The sequence below is a fragment of the Trachypithecus francoisi genome, unplaced genomic scaffold (genome assembly GCF_009764315.1).
Source record: "Trachypithecus francoisi isolate TF-2019V2 unplaced genomic scaffold, Tfra_2.0 Lachesis_group3, whole genome shotgun sequence".
NCBI classification, from domain to species: Eukaryota; Metazoa; Chordata; class Mammalia; order Primates; family Cercopithecidae; genus Trachypithecus; species Trachypithecus francoisi.
Window position 1 is genome coordinate 99,576,912 of NW_022681468.1, and position 19,344 is coordinate 99,596,255.

Below are 19,344 nucleotides of genomic sequence, written 5' to 3' on the forward strand. Positions count from 1 at the left end.
GCCACCTTGCCCGGCTAGATTTTTGTATTTTTTAGTAGAGACGGGGTTTCACCGTGTTAGCCAGGATGGTCTCGATCTCCAGACCTCGTGATCCGCCCGTCTTGGCCTCCCAAAGTGCTGGGATTACAGGCTTGAGCCACCGCGCCCGGCCAAATGGAGATAATTCTTAAGTAAGAGGATGGCTAACAGAGGTCATGGTCCTTTTAATATAGCCCATGTTATGATTATTTTTCTCATTTTGGACCTTTTTGCTGCTGTGTATTCAGCTCAGTATTGAGTAGAGAACTGTTCTTTTCAGTTCTACAGATTTCTTTCTTCTTCTTCTGACTACTTTACTAAGCTGCGGGGACATTTTAAATTCTATTCTTGACTCCAAAGCATGAAAGTTCTGATCATCTAGACTCAAAGTTAGAAAAAATAGCTGAAAATCAAGAAGTACTTGGCAAATCTAGCCAGACGATACCTTAATCTTAAGATAGCCTGGTGGAAGTGGTTCAAAAATTCACCAAGGGTGAATTCTTCAAAGATTAATCATTTAAACCCAAACCAAATAATCTAGGATCCACAAACTGGGAGCAACCCTTGTGTTTACCCATCAATGACATAAAGGTTCATATTAAGGTTATTAAGGACATCAATAACACACACCAAAGTTTTAAAAATTGTTTCCCTATCTCCATTATAAGAGTTCCTGTTACCTAACTTAGGCTGTTGGTGAAATTGATTTATGACCTGAAAGCCAAATTTGGTTTGTTATTCTCTATTTTCCCAATGTTTTGAAAAGTTTAATATCTATAGAAAGTTTCAAATAATAATAAAATTAAACATATGCCCATCAATGAAGGTCACCAACTGACAACATTTGTTTTCTCCTTCCTTCTCTCTATAGGTACATTATTCCCCTAAACATTGGGGAGTAAGTTGCAAACATTGCAATATCACCTCCTAAAGGTCAGCATGTATCTCCTAAAAACAAGGACATTCTTCTCCATAACCCCAATGACATTATTACACTCAAAATATCTTTAACATTGATACAATATTATCTAGCATACATCGCTTCTTCAAATTTCTCTAGGTGTCTCAATAATATCCTTTCTAGTATTTTTTTCCCTAAATTTAAGAGCCAAGCAGAGAGTTAAGCTGTCATGCTTAAACTCCATTCATCTAAAACAGTTTCACTGCCTCTTTTCTTTTTCCTTTCTTCCGGCTTTTATGATAATTTTTTGTGTGTGTTTTTTTTGTTTTTTGAAAGATTTCAGACCAGCTATTTTGCAAAATACGGTATTTTGAGACTATTCCTAGGGGACTATGTCCATGGTATTTGGACATACTTTATTAGCCAACAATCACACAAAGCCTTAATTTACACCTGTAAGCAGCTGCTTAAATACATACAATAAAAATAAAGTTGTCATTCTAGTGAATAAATATATACACTGAGAAAACAGTATACCTTGCACTGTACCTTTCACTGGCTGGGAAGGCTGCTGAGGAGCAGGGTGAGAGTTCTCCTGAAACATGAGAAAATCCAGAAAGAAAATTTAAATAGGCATTCATTGAAATAAAAGAATAAAGATTTCACATGAACCCTTTGACTCTTGCAATTCATTTATAGGAATCCGTAATAGAAATAATAAAATGTACCATAGAAATGTTCCACAAACACTGCTGCACTATATAGTAATAATACAAAATAAAAAACACTACACATGCCCACAAAGAGTGAAACAGTTAAATAAATTACATACCCATCCAATGCAGACATTACAAGAATAAGGAAGGAAGACCTCTCTATATATGGCTGAGCATCCCTAATCTGAAAATCCAATATGCTCCAAAATCCAAAACTTCCTGAGTGCCAACACGACACTCAAAGGAAACACTCATTGGAGCATTTTGGACTTCTGGATGTGGGATGCTAACCAGTAAGTACATGTAATGCAATTGTTCCAAAATCCAAAAATATCTGAGATTGGAAACATTTCTGCTCCTAAGCATTTTGGGTAAGAGATACTCAACCTGCACTAACATAGAGATCTGTGATAGGGAAGAAAACGGAAAATATTAAGTATTCTAAGTTATATCATTTATATATATATGTCTATAATGGATCTGCAGAAATCTTTGGTGTTATCGGTACATACAGAAAAGGGCCTGGAAATATACACAACAAACTATCATCAGTGATTACTTCTGATGAATGGATGGAGAAGGAACACCCTAACTTTTAACTTTATATGTTTTAACTTTTTAATGATAATCATGTATACCTTTTTACCTAAGAAGGGAAAAGCCATATACATTAATTAGAGGGTGGCTATACTCTCAGAAACATTTCTTTATCAGACTGCTATTTACTTGCTATTACAGTAGAGGATTCAAGAGTCTAAACCCTAGATGCATCAAAACAAGGAAATTTTTTTTTTTTAAAGATTTTTTGTCTTTTTCAATTCATCATAATAATTGAAGAAGCCACCACATACGGGCAGAAACTTAAAAAATGGTCTCAGTGATATAACCAAGGTCTTGCTGACAAGAAATGAGATGTGATCATTCTTATTTATATTGATTAATAACTCTTTTAAAGAGAGAAACTATAATTGCAAAAATATGTCATACATCCGGCCGGGCACAGTGGCTCATGCCTGTAATCCCAGCACTTTGGGAGGTCGAGGTGGGCAGATCACGAGGTAAGGAGATCGAGACCATCCTGGCTAACACGGTGAAATCTCATCTCTACTAAAAAATACAAAAAATTAGCCGGGCATGGTGGTGCACACCTGTAGTCCCAGCTACTTGGGAGGCTGAGGCAGGAGAATGGCATAAACCTGGGAGCAGAGCTTGCAGTGAGCTGAGATTGTGCCACCGCACTCCAGCCTGGGCGACAGAGGGAGATTATCTCAAAAAAAAAAAAAAAAAAAAAAGTCATACATCCAATTTCCTATCCAGGGAAGTAAACTACAGTGTACAGACCAAATCTGGACCACCTCTTATTTTTGAAAATAAAGTTTTTACTGAAACACAGTCATGCTCATTTCTTTCCATAATGCCTGTGGCTGTTTTCCCACTACAGCAGGAGAACTGAACAGATGTTGCAGAGACGTATGGCCTGCAAAGGCTAAAACATCTACTATCTGGCCCTTTACAGAGAAAGTTTGTCAACCCTTGTTAATCCATGTAATTGAATGAAAAACTAGGAGAGTATGTCCTGGAGGTATTAGGGCAGGATCAAACTTCTTTTTTTTTAAATCATTGTGTTCTTGTGGAGTTAAGATGCATAAAAGAAATTAATATACATTAATGTAATTAATACTACATATCTACACTTAAGTCGTAAGTTCACTGCTTCCCGAGTTAACTATATTGATCCTTCGGAGAACTGAGATTTATTCTTTTAAAAATGTAATATCTGGTCCTTTCAGTTCAACAACTGTCACTTATCTATGGTACCAACTTTGACATGAAAAAACGTTACTAACCACAATCAAATCCTGACCTCAAATTTTTTTTTTTTGACAGAGTCTCTCTCTGTAACCCAGGCTGGAGTGCAGTGGCTTGATCATAGCTCACTGCAGCTTCAAACTCCCAGGCTCAAGCGATCCTCCAACCTCAGCCTCCCGAGTGGCTGGGACTACAGGAGTGCGCCACTATACCTAATTTTTTAATTTTTTGTGGAGACAAGGTCTCACTATGTTGCCTAGGCTGGTCTCCAACTCCTGGGCTCAAGTGATTCCTCCTGTGTTGGCCTCCCAAAGTTCTGGGATTATAGGCACGAACCACTGTGCCCAGTCGTAATTCTGATCTTAGAGAAGAAAACTATCTTGTGCAATCTAAAACAAAAGTCTCGAAGTGTGCTAGAAAGATCTGCAAATCATTGTAAAATCTAGTGAGAATAAAGGCCTGGCAACTTTCGGCCATTCAGTTTTGAATTTTCCAATCTTCAGTGAGGATTGTGAGATATGTAAGATTTGCATTTTATTCACAGTTAAAGTTTAAGAAAATGAACACCATTAACCCGTTAAAAGAAATCCCACCTCCAATTCCAAAGGATAGTTACAAATATCTAGAAACACAACAAACCACTATTATAATAATTAATGCTTCTAAAGATAGTTCTCACTGAATTTTAACTCTTCTCAGATAGTTCGTGCAGTTGAAAAGTTTCATTGTATTTTTAGTCTCCCTTTTTTCCTTAGCAAGACATTAATTCTACTCAGTAAACAGATTCCAGCTAGGTTTATTTTTTTTTCAACCAATAAAAACCTCAAGTCCTTATATCAACTGCCACGAAAAAAACAACAATAGTACCCTGTTATCTGTGATTTCACTTTCCACGGTTTCAGTTTCCCATGGCCCCAAAATGGGTGAATATAGTACAATTAAGATATTTTGAGAGGGAGACCACATTCACATAACTTTTATTATATTATACTATTATAATTGTTCTATTTTATTATTGTTGTTGTTAATCTCTTACTGTGCCTAATTTATAAATTGAACTTATGCCTGCATAGGAAAAAACAGTACTATATATAGGGTTCAGTACTACCTGTGGTTTCAGGCATCCACTGGGGGTCTTGGAACATATCTTCTGCAGATAAGGGGGGACTACTCTACCTCCTGGCTCCATAACCGTCATCATCTTCTTTTTCAAAAAACTTGTTATTCATTCATTCATTCATTCATTCACTTAAAAGAGATGAAGTCTTGCTCCGTCACCCAGGCTGCAGTGCAGTGGCACGATCATAGTTCATTGCAGCCTTGACCTCCTGGGCTCAAGTGATCTCCCTGCTTCAGACTCCTGAATAGCTGGGCCTATAGGCATGTGCCACCATGCCTGGCTAATTTTTTTTAATTTTATTTTTTGTAGAGACAAGGTCTCGCTATGTTGTCCAGGCTGGTCTCAAACTCTTGGTGTCAAAGTATCCTCCCTCCTGTGGCTCCCAAAGTGCTGGGATTACAGGTGTGAGCCCCTGTGCCTGGCCTAAATTTGTTATTGAAGTAAAACATAACATATTGAAAAGCACCTTCTGGTATGCAACCAAAGTCCTATTACGATTGTATATTCTCTTCCAGCGACTGCTTTGCTTATTTTAGTTATTGTTTTATGAGTCTTCTTATCTACATTAAAGATTTTGAATTAATTCATTCCTAACATTTACTCGCCGTTTTTCCTCACATTACCTCTAACTATCACACTCTTCAGTAAAACTGTTAATCTCTTAACAAGTTTATATTTTCTTATTCCTTGGATTATAGTTTTATACACATTCATAAAAATATTTAATATTATTTCTGTATCCTCCAAAGTTCATTTTCCTAAAAGTAGGGACACTGCCTTTTTATTCTTATTTACTGTGTCATCTCAAACTGGAAGGATTCCTTACCTTTTTCGTAGCTCTCTTTGACACTTTAGGAATTTCAATTTGTCGAAGATTCTGTGAAACCTCAGCAATGCTTTTATGTCTTATTAATGCATTTTTCCTTTTAAAAACAGAAATAGTCAATACATCTAGATAGAGGTTATATATGGTTAAATTCAAATGGAACTAGAGTCTAAGTGAAATAAAATATGGTTTAAATAAAAGCCAGTTATCTTAAGGTTGTTCTGGATTTATAATAAAACAAGTCACCCCAGAATTTTCAAAAGTAACAAATTCAACTAGTTATGAACAATGAAAAGCATCAAGGGAAATTTAAAAAGCTGAAACTCTAAGCTTATTTCATAAAAGGCCTAGTTCCTGGAGACCTCCTGTGGACAGTAAAGAAGGCTTTGTGAAATACGAAATAAACACTATACAGTCATGCAATGTTTCCTTAAATGACGAACTGCATGTATGACAAAGGTCCCATAGGTTATAATGGAGCCTATACAGAAACCTAATATATGACACTTGATATTGGCATTACAGATCAAGTAGGGGAAATGACTGCTCTTCAGTAACAATGCTGGAACATTAGCTTTTCCATACGAAAAAACATATACTATCTAGGTTTTGGTAGGCACACTCTGATGTTAGTACAACGAAAATTGCCTAACAACGCATTTATCAGGATGTATCCCTGTTGTTAAGCAAAACATGACTATGTATTTCCTAGATAATATAAAGATTGTCAGATAGTCCTATTATGAGCTCTAATAGTTGGCTTCTATATAGTTGGTCAGACATAAGGGCAGCTATTAGTTCAACAAATTATATGGACAAAGATGACTGGACTGTGGTTGAAACACATCTTTTATCAGAACTATAACAGTGCAAGTAATTCCTTTGATTCTTTGAGCTTTTACCTTCTCTTCTTGGCTGATCTGGTACGAAGTTCCTCCAGTTCATCAGATTCAGGGCTGCCTGACACTGATCTACGAGCACTTGACAAAAAAGGCACAGAAAGAAGTGGTGATTTGTTCTCTTGTGTCATGGAGTCGTCACTGAAAAAATCTGTAGGAAGGACACCAGCCAGCTTCTGAGGAATCACAAATCCTAGGCTGTTGTAAAGATTTCCAAGTGTCTTTGGGATGGAGTCAATATACCTGTGGAATAGATTGATCGAATATGGAACAGAGTTACCATCTTACCCTCTCTATTCCCTCCCTCACCCAGCCTAAGGAGTAGTCCTTACAACTCCAAAATTCAGAGACAACACCATATGTAGGTATTGACAAAACAATTTTAAAGTTAAGTTAGTAATCATCAAACTTACAATCTCAAAATTTCCTCCAGAAACTCAGCTAGGTACGCTGAATCCTCAGTTAAACACACCATGCGCAGGAAATCTGTCACCTGAAGGAGATTTTAGAACATTATTAGATAGACGCCCTCTGCAGGGAAGCTGAAAGCATCTAGGGCTTATTTCAATGGCACGAAGCTATATACTTGCCTCCTCCACTACTTGTTCCATATCATCTGTACTTTCATTTATTGAAGGGCATTGCAGACACATCTCCAAACGAAGAAACACCTGAAGCTGGCACCTTGAGAGAAAAAAAAAACTTGGTCATATCTACTTTGGATATCACTAAACGAAAAGCTCCTTCCTTAAGCATAGATCTATTTATATAGGAAACAACAATCAAAAAGGAGAAAAGCCAGTGCCTTTTCTAAAAACTGATATAGTTATTAGATAAATAGGTGATTCAAGCTGCATATTATAACATCAAAAAGAATTGGCTACAAAAGCATCTTCATGCAATTGGCAATCTTTTTTTTTTTCTTTTTTTCTGTGACAGGGTCTTGCTCTGTTGCCCAGGCTAGAGTGCAGTACTGGCATCATAGCTCACAGTAGTCTTGAACTCCTGGGCTCAAACAATCCTCCAGCTTTAGCCTCCCAAGTAGCTAGGGCTACAGGTATACACCACCATGCTCACCTAATTAAAAAAATTTTTTTGGTAGAGACACGGTCTCACTATATTGCCCAGGATGGCCTCAAATTCCTGGCTTCAAGCAATCCTCCTGCTTTGGCTTCCCAAGGTGCTAGGATTACAGGCATGAGCCACCGTGTCACAAATAATCTATTTTAAACTGATACAAGCTAATCTCACAGCTTTGTTTTGGAGAGATGATTTTTAAAAAACGGTAGTTACTTACTCTCTAACTTTGTCTTCCTTATCCAGTTTTTTTCCTAGATTCTGTCGAAGACTTTTGCTAGTTTTTAAGAGATTACTTTTTACTTGATTCAGGCAGTTCACCTAAAAATACAAAATTATTACATAGGAGAATAGTGTTACTTGTCATTATTTCTAATTTCTTTCACAGTTGACTAAAGCCCTAAGAAGGGAAATACATTTCCTTATAAACTTCTCTATTCTTTCATTTGAATGAAAAAGTGACATGAATCTTCTTCTATCTTTAAAAAGAACATGGTAAAAAAGTTCTTTTGAGAGCAAGCGGGCATGGATAAAACAAGCCTGCCCTAAATAAAGTGTCTTAAAAGAAATGTTCCACAAAGCAGTGACTAAGAAACCTAAGTATTATAAACAAATCCTCCTGTTTGCTTTAGAGAAGGAGCTCTGTGGTGGCCACTGAACATGAATAAAACAACAACACGGTCTAAAATAGTGGTTTGCAACACTCCCAGTGCCTAAGAATTATCCAGGGAGCTTTTTAAAAGTACCAACCCCAGAGATCTGTTTCAGCTCGTCTGGAGAGAGCAAGGCATCTATATCTATCTATATTCTATATATTTTATTTATTTATTTATTTATTTATTTTATTATTATTTTTTTGATGGAGTCTTGCCCTGTCGCCCAGGCTGGAGTGCAATGGCACAATCTTGTCTCACTGCAACCTCCACCTCCCAGGTTAAAACGATTCTCCTGCCTCAGTCTCCCAAGTAGCTGGGATTACAGGTGCCTACCACCACATCCAGGTAATTTTTGTATTTTTAGTAGAGAAGGGGTTTCACCACGTTGGCCAGGCTGGTGTCAAACTCCCGACTTCGTGATCTGCCCACGCTGGCCTCCCAAAGTGCTGGGATTACAGGCGTGAGCCACTGTGGCCAGTCAGCATACACTTATTTTTTAAATGTTGTAGGTGATTCTAAAGTATAGCCAGGGTTAAAAACCACTGGCTTAATCATGCAGCTAACATATAGCTCACATGAGGAAAGGCTTTTCATTAGGAGAGAATTATATGTAATTATCCCCGCTCACCCCATCTCTTTGATTTTTGCCTTACCAGTTCACCATATCCACCTTCTGAGATCTGGAATTGTACTTACTCCCTTACTCATCTTACCATTTTTGAATCACGCATGGCATAACAGACATTTTGCAACACATTAACCAAATCCACCAATAACCAACCAACCACTACATCTATGACAAACAATATCCGGATTCTCTTACTTCTAATTCCTTGGTGCCTTTTGATTTTAGGAACATTTTAATGGTTGAGATCATGTTTCGAGCACATGCATTCAACATGATTTCTCCTGTGGCCACAGTCTTTTGGTAATTTTCACGTATATATGATAGTAGCTCTTCCTCGGTTTTAAAATCTGTGAAAAAAATAACATAAAATGGATTAATCACATCTTGCTCAAGTCCTTGTATTATTTAGGCCAGTAGTTATCCACTGGGGAAAATATTTCCTTGCAGGGAACATTTGGCTATGTCTGGATTGTCAAGACTGATGGCAGTGGGGGCGAGGGTGGCTGCTGGCATCTAGTATGTAGAAGCCAGGGATGCTGCTAAACATCCTACAATGCATAGGACAGCCCCACAACAAAGAATTATCTGCTCTAAAATGTCAATAGTCCAGAGATTGAGAAAGTACAAAGACAAGTGATTAACTTAATTTAAATTTTATTTTATTTGAGACAAGGTCTCACTCTGTCACCCAGCCTGGAGTGCAATGACACAATCTCGGCTCACTACAACTTCCACCTCCCAGGCAGGCTCAAGTGATCTTCCCACCTCAGCCTCTAGAGTAGCTGGGACCACAAGCATGTGCCATCACACCTAGCTAATTTTCTGTATTTTTGGTAAAGATAGAGTTTCACCATGTTGCCCAGGCTGGTCTTGAACTCCTGAACTCAAGCCATTTGCCCGCCTTGGCCTCCCAAAGTGCTGGGATTACAGGCATGAGCCACCATGCCCAGCCAAGTGATTAATTTTAAGGCTCTGTATACCAAGTGTAAGTGTTAAAAATTTAAAGGTAGGAGGCCAGGCGCGGTGGCTCATGCCTGTAATCCCAGTAGTTTGGGAGGCCGAGGCAGGTGAATCACCGAATCACCTGAGGTCAGGAGTTCAAGACCTGTCTGGCCAACATGGTGAAACCCCTTCTCTACTAAAAATACCAAAAATTACCCGGGTGTAGTGGTGCGCGCCTATAATCCCAGCTACTCAGGAGGCTGAAACAGGAGAATCCCTTGAACCCGGGAGGCAGAGGTTGCAGTGAGCCGAGATCGCACCATTGCACTCCAGCCTGGGCAACAAGAACGAAACTCCATCTCAAAACAAACAAACAAAAAATTTAAAAGTAGGAAGAAATAAAACTGTCTTTGGTGATATGACATGATTAGAAAATCTGAAAGAACAAACAACAAAACTCCTGGAACTGACAAGTGATTATAGCAAATTTGCAGGATACAAGATTAATACATAAAAGTCCATTGCTTTCCCATATACCAGCAATATACAAGCAGAATTTAAAATTAAAAACACATTACCATTTAAATTAGCACCCCCCTAAATATGAAATACCCAGGTATTAAATCTAACAAAATTTGTATAAGGTCTATACAGGGAAAACCACAAAATTCTGTGAACGAAATCAAAGAACTAAATCAGTGGAGAGATATTCCATATTCACAGCAAGAAAGACTCAATACTGTCAAGATTTCAGATTCCCAATTTGATTTATAGATTCTATGCAATCCCTATCAAATTAGTTATTTTCTGCATATTGACAAACTGATTCTAAAGTTTATATGAAGAGGTGAAAGATCCAGAATAACTAACTCAATATTGAAGGAGAAAAACAAAGTTTGAGGACTGGTAGTACCAAACTTCAGGACTTACTATAAAGCTACAGTAATCAAGACAGTTTGTGCGGTATTAGCAAAAGAATAGAGAGATCAATGTAACAGGAGAGCCTGGAAATAGACCTACATAAATATAGTAAACTGATTTTTTTTTTGGAGACAGAGTCTTGCTCCGTCACCCAGGCTGGAGTGCAGGGGCGCAATCTCAGCTCACTGCAACCTCTGTCTCCTGGGATCAAGCAATTCTCATGCCTCAGTAACCCCAAGTAGCTGGGACTATAGCCGCCTGCCACCACGCCTGGCTGATTTTTGTATTTTTAGTAGAGACGGGGTTTCACCATGTTGGCCAGGCTAATCTCAAACTCCTGAACTTAGGTGATCTGTCCCTCTTGGCCTCCCAAAGTGCTGGGATTACAAGCATGAGTCACTGCACCTGGCCTCAACTGATCTTTGACAAAGGAGCAAAGACAATATAATAGTGGAAGACTAATACAATCATCTTAGTAATAGATAAAAGCAGCAGAAAAAAATTACTAAAAATGTTGTATATTCAAACATTAATACATTTGATGTACGGACGTGTATAAAACCAGATATTCAACAACTAGAGAATACACATTATTTTCAAGTGCACATAGAATATTAACAAAACTTGACCACACATTAGGTCAGTTTCAGCAAATATTAAAGAATCAATCTTACAGACCACATTGAGCACAGTCCAAAAATTTCAAAGCTAATTATAAAACACTCCCTAATATTATGGATGTCAGAAAATACTTATAAATATCAATGAAAATAGAAAATAGCAAATATATAATGCAGTTAGTTATACTTAAAGAGAAAATGTACAGACTTTAGACTTAAGTGATTATTTTTGTAAAGCAGATAAATTAAAAACAATTAACTAGCTAAGGGTCCAACACATTAAGTACTATGCGAGAGTAAACCCCAAAAATAAAGGCAGAAAGGTAATCATAAAGAACAGAAATGAATAGACAATGCAACAACAGCAATCGACAGAAACAAAAGATGGTTCTTTGAAAAGCCAAATAATGCCGGGCACGGTGGCTCACACTTATAATCCCAGCACTTTAGGAGGCCGAGGCCGGCTGATCACCTGTTAGGAGTTTGAGACCAGCCTGACCAATATAATAAAACCCCATCTCTTCTAAAAATACAAAAATTAGCTGGGTGTGGTGGCATGCTCCTGTAATCCCAGCTACTAGGGAGGCTGAGACAGGAGAATCACTTGAACCCGGGAGGAAGAGGTTGCAGTGAGCCAAGATCGTGCCATTGCACTCCAGCCTGGGCAAAAAGAGCAAAACTCTGTCTCAAAAAACAAAAAAAAGAAAAGCGAAATAAAACAAAATTCTATAGCAAGATTGAGCAATTAAAGAGAGAGAGACAGAAGGCATAAATATTAGACATAAAATAGCAGGAATTCAAAATACTATTAAAAGTAAGGTCTAATTTGTTTCCATAAAGGTATCTAGTTGTTCCAGCATCATTTATTGAAAAGATTATCTCTTTCTCACGGAAGTACTGGGGCATCTTTATCAAAAATCATTTGCCCACTATTGTGCAGGTCTATTTCTGGACAAAATCTAGTCCAGAAATTAAGTTCCCGCCACACTGTCTTCAGTACTGTTGTTTCTGCCTTCCCTTGCATGTATCAACCACATTTCACACACTTTTACTAGCCCACTAAAGGTGTTCCGTCTCATTCAAACTGATTATCATCTATGGCTCTCACATTCCACAGGAAAAAAAAAAAAAAAATCTTTAAAGGAGCATAAAACTTACACTCCAGAATTTTCTTTCTTTCTTTTTTTTTTCTTTTGAGACAGAGTCTTGCTCTGTCTCTCAGGCTGGAGTGCAGTGGCGCAATCTCGGCTCACCACAACCTCCGCCTCCCAGGTTCAAGCGATTTGCTTGCCTCAGCCTTCTGAGTAGCTGGGACTACAGGTGCGCACCACCACGCCTGGCTAATTTTTGTATTTCCAGTAGAGACGGAGTTTCACCAAATTGGCCAGGCTGGTCTCGAACTCCTGACCTTGTGATCTGCCTGCCTCAGCCTCCCAAAGTGCTGGGATTACAGGTGTGAGCCATTGTGCCCAACCCACTCCAGAATTTTCAAAAGAACTCAGAGATGACATCAAAACACAGCACAATTCAATTTATTGTTTTTTTTAAAAAGGAAAGAAAAAAATAGGAAAATAGAAGCTGCTGGATTAAATTATTCCCACCTTTGAAAGATGTCAATAACCTAGCCCTAGATTACTCATAAACCCTTTTTCTTCTCCCTTTATTCACAAACGTAAAACTTCTTTAACCATTTGTCCTATGCCCAAGCCATAGGCCTTCTTCTTTGTGACTTTGCTTATGCTAATTCTCCACCTGGAATGCTCTTTTATCTTTCTGTCTTCTAACTCTGCCCATTCTTGGAAGTCTAGCTTGGACTCCAGTGGTTCCTAGAAGCCTCCACAGCTTATCTAGCCCTTATCTTCCCTGTCTGAACTCCTAGTCTAGGCTTTACTTCCCAAATGGGCTTGTATTTTCTGTTTTAGACTTCTGGCTGCCTTATTAGTTCTATTAGTTCATTTTATATATATATACACACACACATACACACACACACACACACATATATATATATACACACATATATATGTATATTTGTTTATTAGTTCATTTGTTTTATCTTTGTAGCTAGATCATAAATCTAAGAATAGGACATTATCTTATTATTTACTGTATTCACCATAACACCTTTTTGGGCATGTAGCAGATAGTCAATAAACTAAAGGTATGATTAAAATTTATTTTTAAAAAAGAAGGTATAAAAGAGTAAATTATAAACTAAGAGGAATACCTTTAGGTTTAGAACTTCTTAGTGTTCTTCCTCTATCTTCCAATTTATCTACTGTTCTCCCACTGGGTATCTTTTGGGTTCCTTTCTCCCCAGCCACATCCGGACTGCCATCTGGATGTAACTTCTGGGCCTTCACATTCAGCCTTGCAACATTCAACATCTTTAAGGAACGGCACATGGTATTCATCTTCTGTCTCACTGGAGTACGAGGGACACCTCCTACCAAAACATCAGAGGAGGGAAAGTAAATTGCCTTCCACTTCTGTGGAATCAAGAACTACTTTAATTCAGATTACTGTGAAAGAATATCAAAATGAAGCATATCCCTCCAGAATGATTTGAATTAGGAAATACTTGCATCTCTTTCTGCCCACACACAGAGTAGAAAGAGAACCTTTCTTTTAACCAAAGTTTAGGAACTAAACATCTCTATGTGATTGGATTGGAACTAAACATCTCAATGGATGGTTTTCCCATAAGGCAAATGCCAAACAGACTTATTTTGTTGTTACCCAATGGCCACCAAAAATGGTGATGAAACTTTTCTGAATGACAATTTAGCAATCTACATAAAGTGCCAGTTTTCATACCCTGACACAGTAACTGGTTCCTGGAAACTGCTGCTAAGGTAATTACTTAAAAAACAAATTATATGCATAATGTATACTACAGTATTATTTATAATAATGAAAACTGAAAGCAATCTAAATGTTCAACATGAGAATTTTGTAAATTTAGTTAATGAGGTGGAATAATATCTAAAAAGGCAAGGTAGCAAAGAAAAAATACTTATAAGCAGAACACAAAGTTACATTTGAATTTCTATCATAATTAAAAATGAAGATGGTTTATTCGTTAGATAAGACTGGGTGATTTTTTAAAAATCACTATTAAACTAATGTAATTATTTTAAAATTTAATTATAAAAATTTGCCCTTCTTTATTTAGTTACCATTTCAACCTCATTTCAGGAAATGCCAATCTTTTAAAATGTAGTCTCAAAAAACAATGCCTTAAGAAACAGCCCTTCTAGGTGCATACGTTTCTTTTTGCTGTCTTCTTGAGGAGTTATGGTGGATTCTTCACGAGATTTTCTCTGGTAGAGCTCGGCAAGGCAATGTGTTAATTCACCTTCAGTTTTGGAAGACTCTTCCTTACTAGCTGAGGCAGCCTGTAATGACCTGTAAAGTAAAGATGTCTAGAATAAAACCAAAATTCTAATTTTGCAAAATGCTTTAGAAATAAACAACACTGAAATACCCACTATCCTCTAAAAAGCTAACCAAAAGATGTCCCCACAAGATGCCTTCAAAAATATATTTTCTTAGGAGAGAAAATGTCTCTCCTCTCATCTTTGATTTGAATGAATGCAGGAACCAAAGCTGTCTTGTTCACAAAACCATTAACTATTACGTATAATATTGACTTTTATTAATAGGATTCTTCATGAATTAGGGTACAAGTCTAATTATGGCAACTGTTTCACTTCAGGCTTCCATAGTTATTTTTTACTCAGTTTCCATATATCAAAGTAAAAAATGATGTTAATACATTGTAGTAAGTATTGCAATGACTTCGAATAATTCTTTCACATTGTAATAAACTAATTTGGGATTGATGAGAAGAGGAGGAAGTAGGGCAGGCAGGAGGGGTGATTAGTTATTAAATGCTTTTCCACCTAGAGCTAAATATGTCATTAATGAAATTATGAAAATGGCACAACATTCAAAATGTGTTATTTGTATTTTAATACCTTCCATTATCTGATATATCTGATTAAAAAGTGGAAGAAAGTTACGGTGACATTAGTTGAACAGATATTACAGGGTGGAATACGTGCTGGGTCTATCGGTTTCATGCATACAGTCAGTATGAAGCAGGTTAATCCTCCCTAAGTGTGCTGGTACTCTGTCGCCCATCTTGGAGTGCAGTGGCGCAATCTTGGCTCGCTGCAACCTCCACCTCCTGGATTCAAGTGAATCTTGTGCCTCAGCCTCCCAAGTAGCTGGGATTACAGACATGTGGCACCATGCCGGGCTAATTTTTTTGTATTTTTAGTAGAGACGGGGTTTCACCATGTTGGTCAGGCTGGTCTTGAACCTCAGGCCTCAAATGTCCGCTGGCCTTGGCTTCCCAAAGTACTGGGGTTGCAGGTGTGAGCCACCATGCTGGGCCTGGATTTTCTATAAAGATAATCATACTATCTTCAAACACTTCAATATTTACACCTCATAACAATACTTAAGAGATAATTTAAAAAAAAAAACCTTGGGCCACATTTGTACATTAAAAACTACAAAACACTGAGGGAGATTAAAGAGAGACCTAAATAAATGGATAGCTGCACCATGTTCATGGATCGGATGACTCAACATTGTTAAGATGTCAGTTCTTTCCAGATTTAGCTACGATTCAGTGCACTCCTAGAGTTTCAACAGACTTGTGTGTGCGTGGAAACTGACAAGCTGGTTCTGAAGTTTATATGAAAATGCGAAGTATCTAAAATAGCCAAAAAAAAATTCTAAAAAAAACCCCCAAAGTTTAGAGGACTTATACTACCTGATTTAGTGACTGGTGCTATAAAACTACAGTATATGGTATTGCTATAATGCAATATTGAAGATAATGTGGTATTAACATAGTTTCTGGACTGTATTCTCTCTAGAAATCAATCTGCACAAAGGTGGCCAGTTGATTTTTGATAAGGTGCCATGGTAATTAGTGGGAAAAGATAGTCTTTTAGCAAATGGTGTTGGAACAATTGAATGGGTATCTGTGTGGAGAAAATAAACGTCAACCATACCTCTTAATAATAGGTTGAATTTCTGCCATATCATTTACATTTCTAATATTGTTTGTCTTTTAATTGCTTGATCTTGCTATAGATTATTTTATTTGGCTTTTCAAAGAACCATCTTTTGTTTCTCTTGATCACTTACATTTATTTGTTTTCTATTTAATTGATTTCTGTTCTTATCTTCATTGCTTTCCTTCTTTTGTAGGGTGGAGGTTACTCTCTTGTTTACTTCTCATGTTGGATTCTTAGTAATTGGTTACTAACCTTTTTCTTTACAAAAATAGTCTGCAAATAGTTCTTTAAGTATAAATTCAGCTGCATTATTCAAATTTGCTGTTTTCTATTTGCGTTGATACTTAGTTATAAATATTTTCTCACTTCCATAATATAAGGGAGTATTTTTATTTAACTTGACGAATTACTTTGGTAAATTTTAAAGAATTTTTAGCATGTATATGTTTATATATTGTTAACATATTATCTAACATACTCTCACAATATATACTAAGTATGAGAGTATTTTATTTTTGCAATTAGTTTTTAATATTATTAGACTGTACTCAGAGAATGTGGCCTGTTAAGAAACAAATGCAGATAACTGAACATTGATTTTAATAATTAATACTCAGAGATATAAAAAAGTTTTACCCAAATGACTCCATCAAATTGGAACTGGCACCACTGATGTTACAGAAAGGAAACCACTTTTCCACAACAGCTGGACTCCAGGGAGTGGTGTGGCCAAGTTCCTGCTGGGCCCACTCTGGAACAGGAGAAGCTATTGTAGCAAAGGAACAGAGGCAGGAGAGGAAACCGCATGAGAACCAAAGCAGAGAATTCTAAGCACTTGCTCTTCCCCTGGACTGACTGCATCCCTCCAAAGGACATACAAAGTGCATGGTTAACATTTGTTCTCCGGCTACCATTTGTTCTCCGGCACCACAAACTGCTACAGACCTACGTGGTAAATAAAAAATGCTACTGAAAAATGTACAGACACAATTTAAAATCTTTTGTTATTACTGGCTATAATCCTCTCATCTTATTTCTGAAATGTTCCTCTAACCAGGTTAAAAATATATATTGTTCTTCTATTTATTTATTTATTTTTTTGAAACAGAGTTTCACTCTTGCCCAGGCTGGAGTGCAATGGCATGATCTCGGCTCACGAGCCGCAACCTCCGCCTCCTGGGTTCAGGCAATTCTCCTGCCTTAGCCTCCTGAGTAGCTGGGATTACAGACATGTGCCACCACACCCAGCTAATTTTGTATTTTTAGTAAAGACGGGGTTTCTCCATGTTGGTCAAGTTGGTCTCAAACTCCTGACCTCAGGTGATCCACCTGCCTTGACCTCCCAAAGTGCTGGAATTATAGGCCTGAGCCACCGCGCCTAGTCCTGTTCTTAAAAATAGCTTTGTACAGTTGGGCACAGTGGCTCACGCCTGTAATCCCAGCACTTTGGGAGGCCGAGATGGGTGGATCACCTGAGGTCAGGCGTTTGAGACCAGCTTGGCCAACATGGCAAAGCCCCGTCTCTACTAAAAGTACAAAAATTAGCCGGGCGTGGTGGTGGGTGCCTGTATTCCCAGCTATTTGGGAGGCTGAGGCAGGAGAAGCTTGAATCCGGGAGGCGGAGGTTGCGGTGAGCCAATATCACGCCACTGCACTCCAGCCTGGGCAAAGAGCGAGACTCAGTCTCAAAAAAAAAAAAAAAATGGCTTTGTACAAGAATAAATATACAGTAACAAAACTGCAGAATATCACAATTCTGCTGCACTGAGTAGGTAAACTGGAAATAGGAAGATATGGCTCTGTGTTGGGGAATATAAGGGTAGAAGGCTCTCTCAAAATAAGCCTGATGGAGGAGGTGGTTGGGGGAACAGTAACAGAAATTTCAGTGAACTCTGTAATTCTAAGAGGTCCATCTAAGACCCCAGACAAATGAAATGTTAGACATTAATGAAGTCTTGGGGAAAAAAATCTAAATACTTAAAATGTATTCAAACTTATTGAGACAACCAAGTTTTAGGCCTTCTTTCAGTGAGAGAATTCAGAGATAAATACAATGCCTACTTCCAAAGGGAATAGGATCTCACCCCGATGGAACACGGTGGGGAGACTGGACAATAAGCCGGCACACTGATTTATAACCTGGAAGAAACTATGGACCATGCTACAGCAGAGTACTGGTAAAATACTGCAGTTCTTCCTTTACCAAATTCCAAAATACAGTTTTCTGAGCTGCTTCCAAGGCTATATACATAGTTAAGATACAGTCTGTTCTACAATACAAAACTTTCTGCAAATAGCCCACACACAATTGATAAGTAAGGTAGTGACATTAGTACAAAGTATTATGTTGCTTTGGTTATGTGATCATTCCTAATGTGCTATATTTTATACCACCAAGTAGCAGCAGCTGAATTCAAAGTGCACAAACACAACTAAATACAAACAGCCAGAGGAGCACAGTGCTGTAAACTACACCCTTTCTCTTTTTTTTTTTTTTTTTGAGACGGAGTCTCATGGTCGCCCAGGCTGGAGTGCAGTGGTGCGATCTTGGCTCACTGCAAGCTCCGCCTCCCGGGTTCACGCCATTCTCCTGCCTCAGCCTCCAGAGTAGCGAGACTACAGGTGCCCGCCCCCACGCCCGGCTAATTTTTTGTTATTTTTAGGAGAGACGGGGTTTCACCATGTTAGCCAGGATGGTCTCCATCTCCTGACCTCGTGATCCGCCCGCCTCAGCCTCCCAAAGTGCTGGGATTACAGGCACCAGCCACTGTGCCCGGCCGACTATGCCCTTTCAACCCATATTCTTCTCCTCGGCTGTTTGGCCACATACACTTTCGTGGAAGTGCTCATGATGTAGTTCCCTATTGTTGTCATTGGCCCCTGTCTCCATAATACCACAGCCTCAACCCTTCCATCATGCCATCTTCACCTTTCTTTTAAGGGATAAGGTATATTTGTTATGGAGTTTACTTATTATGAATTTAATGTGTCTTTTAATCAAACTATAATTTTTACTAGGATTGCACTTTTTTTTTTGTTTTTAATTGAGACAAGGTCTTGCTATGTTGCCTGGCTGGTCCTGGACTCCTGGGCTCAAGCAATCTTCCTGCTTCAGCCTCCCGAGGAGCTGGGATTACAGGCATGTGTCCCCACACCCAGGATTGCCTTAGTTTTT

The 19,344-nt window shown here is 38.1% G+C and overlaps 1 protein-coding gene across 1 annotated transcript in view; it reads right to left on the bottom strand.

The window, feature by feature from the left end:
- The window catches only part of TICRR (TOPBP1 interacting checkpoint and replication regulator), a 54,379-nt gene that overhangs the window by 20,461 nt on the left and 14,574 nt on the right, over window positions 1-19,344 (bottom strand). Inside the window, exons 5-14 of the mRNA XM_033189055.1 lie at window positions 16,806-16,935; window positions 14,402-14,541; window positions 13,361-13,579; window positions 8,846-8,997; window positions 7,587-7,687; window positions 6,880-6,973; window positions 6,703-6,782; window positions 6,293-6,532; window positions 5,391-5,487; window positions 1,457-1,514 (exon numbers count right to left, since the gene is read on the bottom strand). Coding sequence (XP_033044946.1) covers window positions 1,457-1,514; window positions 5,391-5,487; window positions 6,293-6,532; window positions 6,703-6,782; window positions 6,880-6,973; window positions 7,587-7,687; window positions 8,846-8,997; window positions 13,361-13,579; window positions 14,402-14,541; window positions 16,806-16,935 — 1,311 coding nt within the window. The remainder of the gene's footprint in view (window positions 1-1,456; window positions 1,515-5,390; window positions 5,488-6,292; window positions 6,533-6,702; window positions 6,783-6,879; window positions 6,974-7,586; window positions 7,688-8,845; window positions 8,998-13,360; window positions 13,580-14,401; window positions 14,542-16,805; window positions 16,936-19,344) is intronic.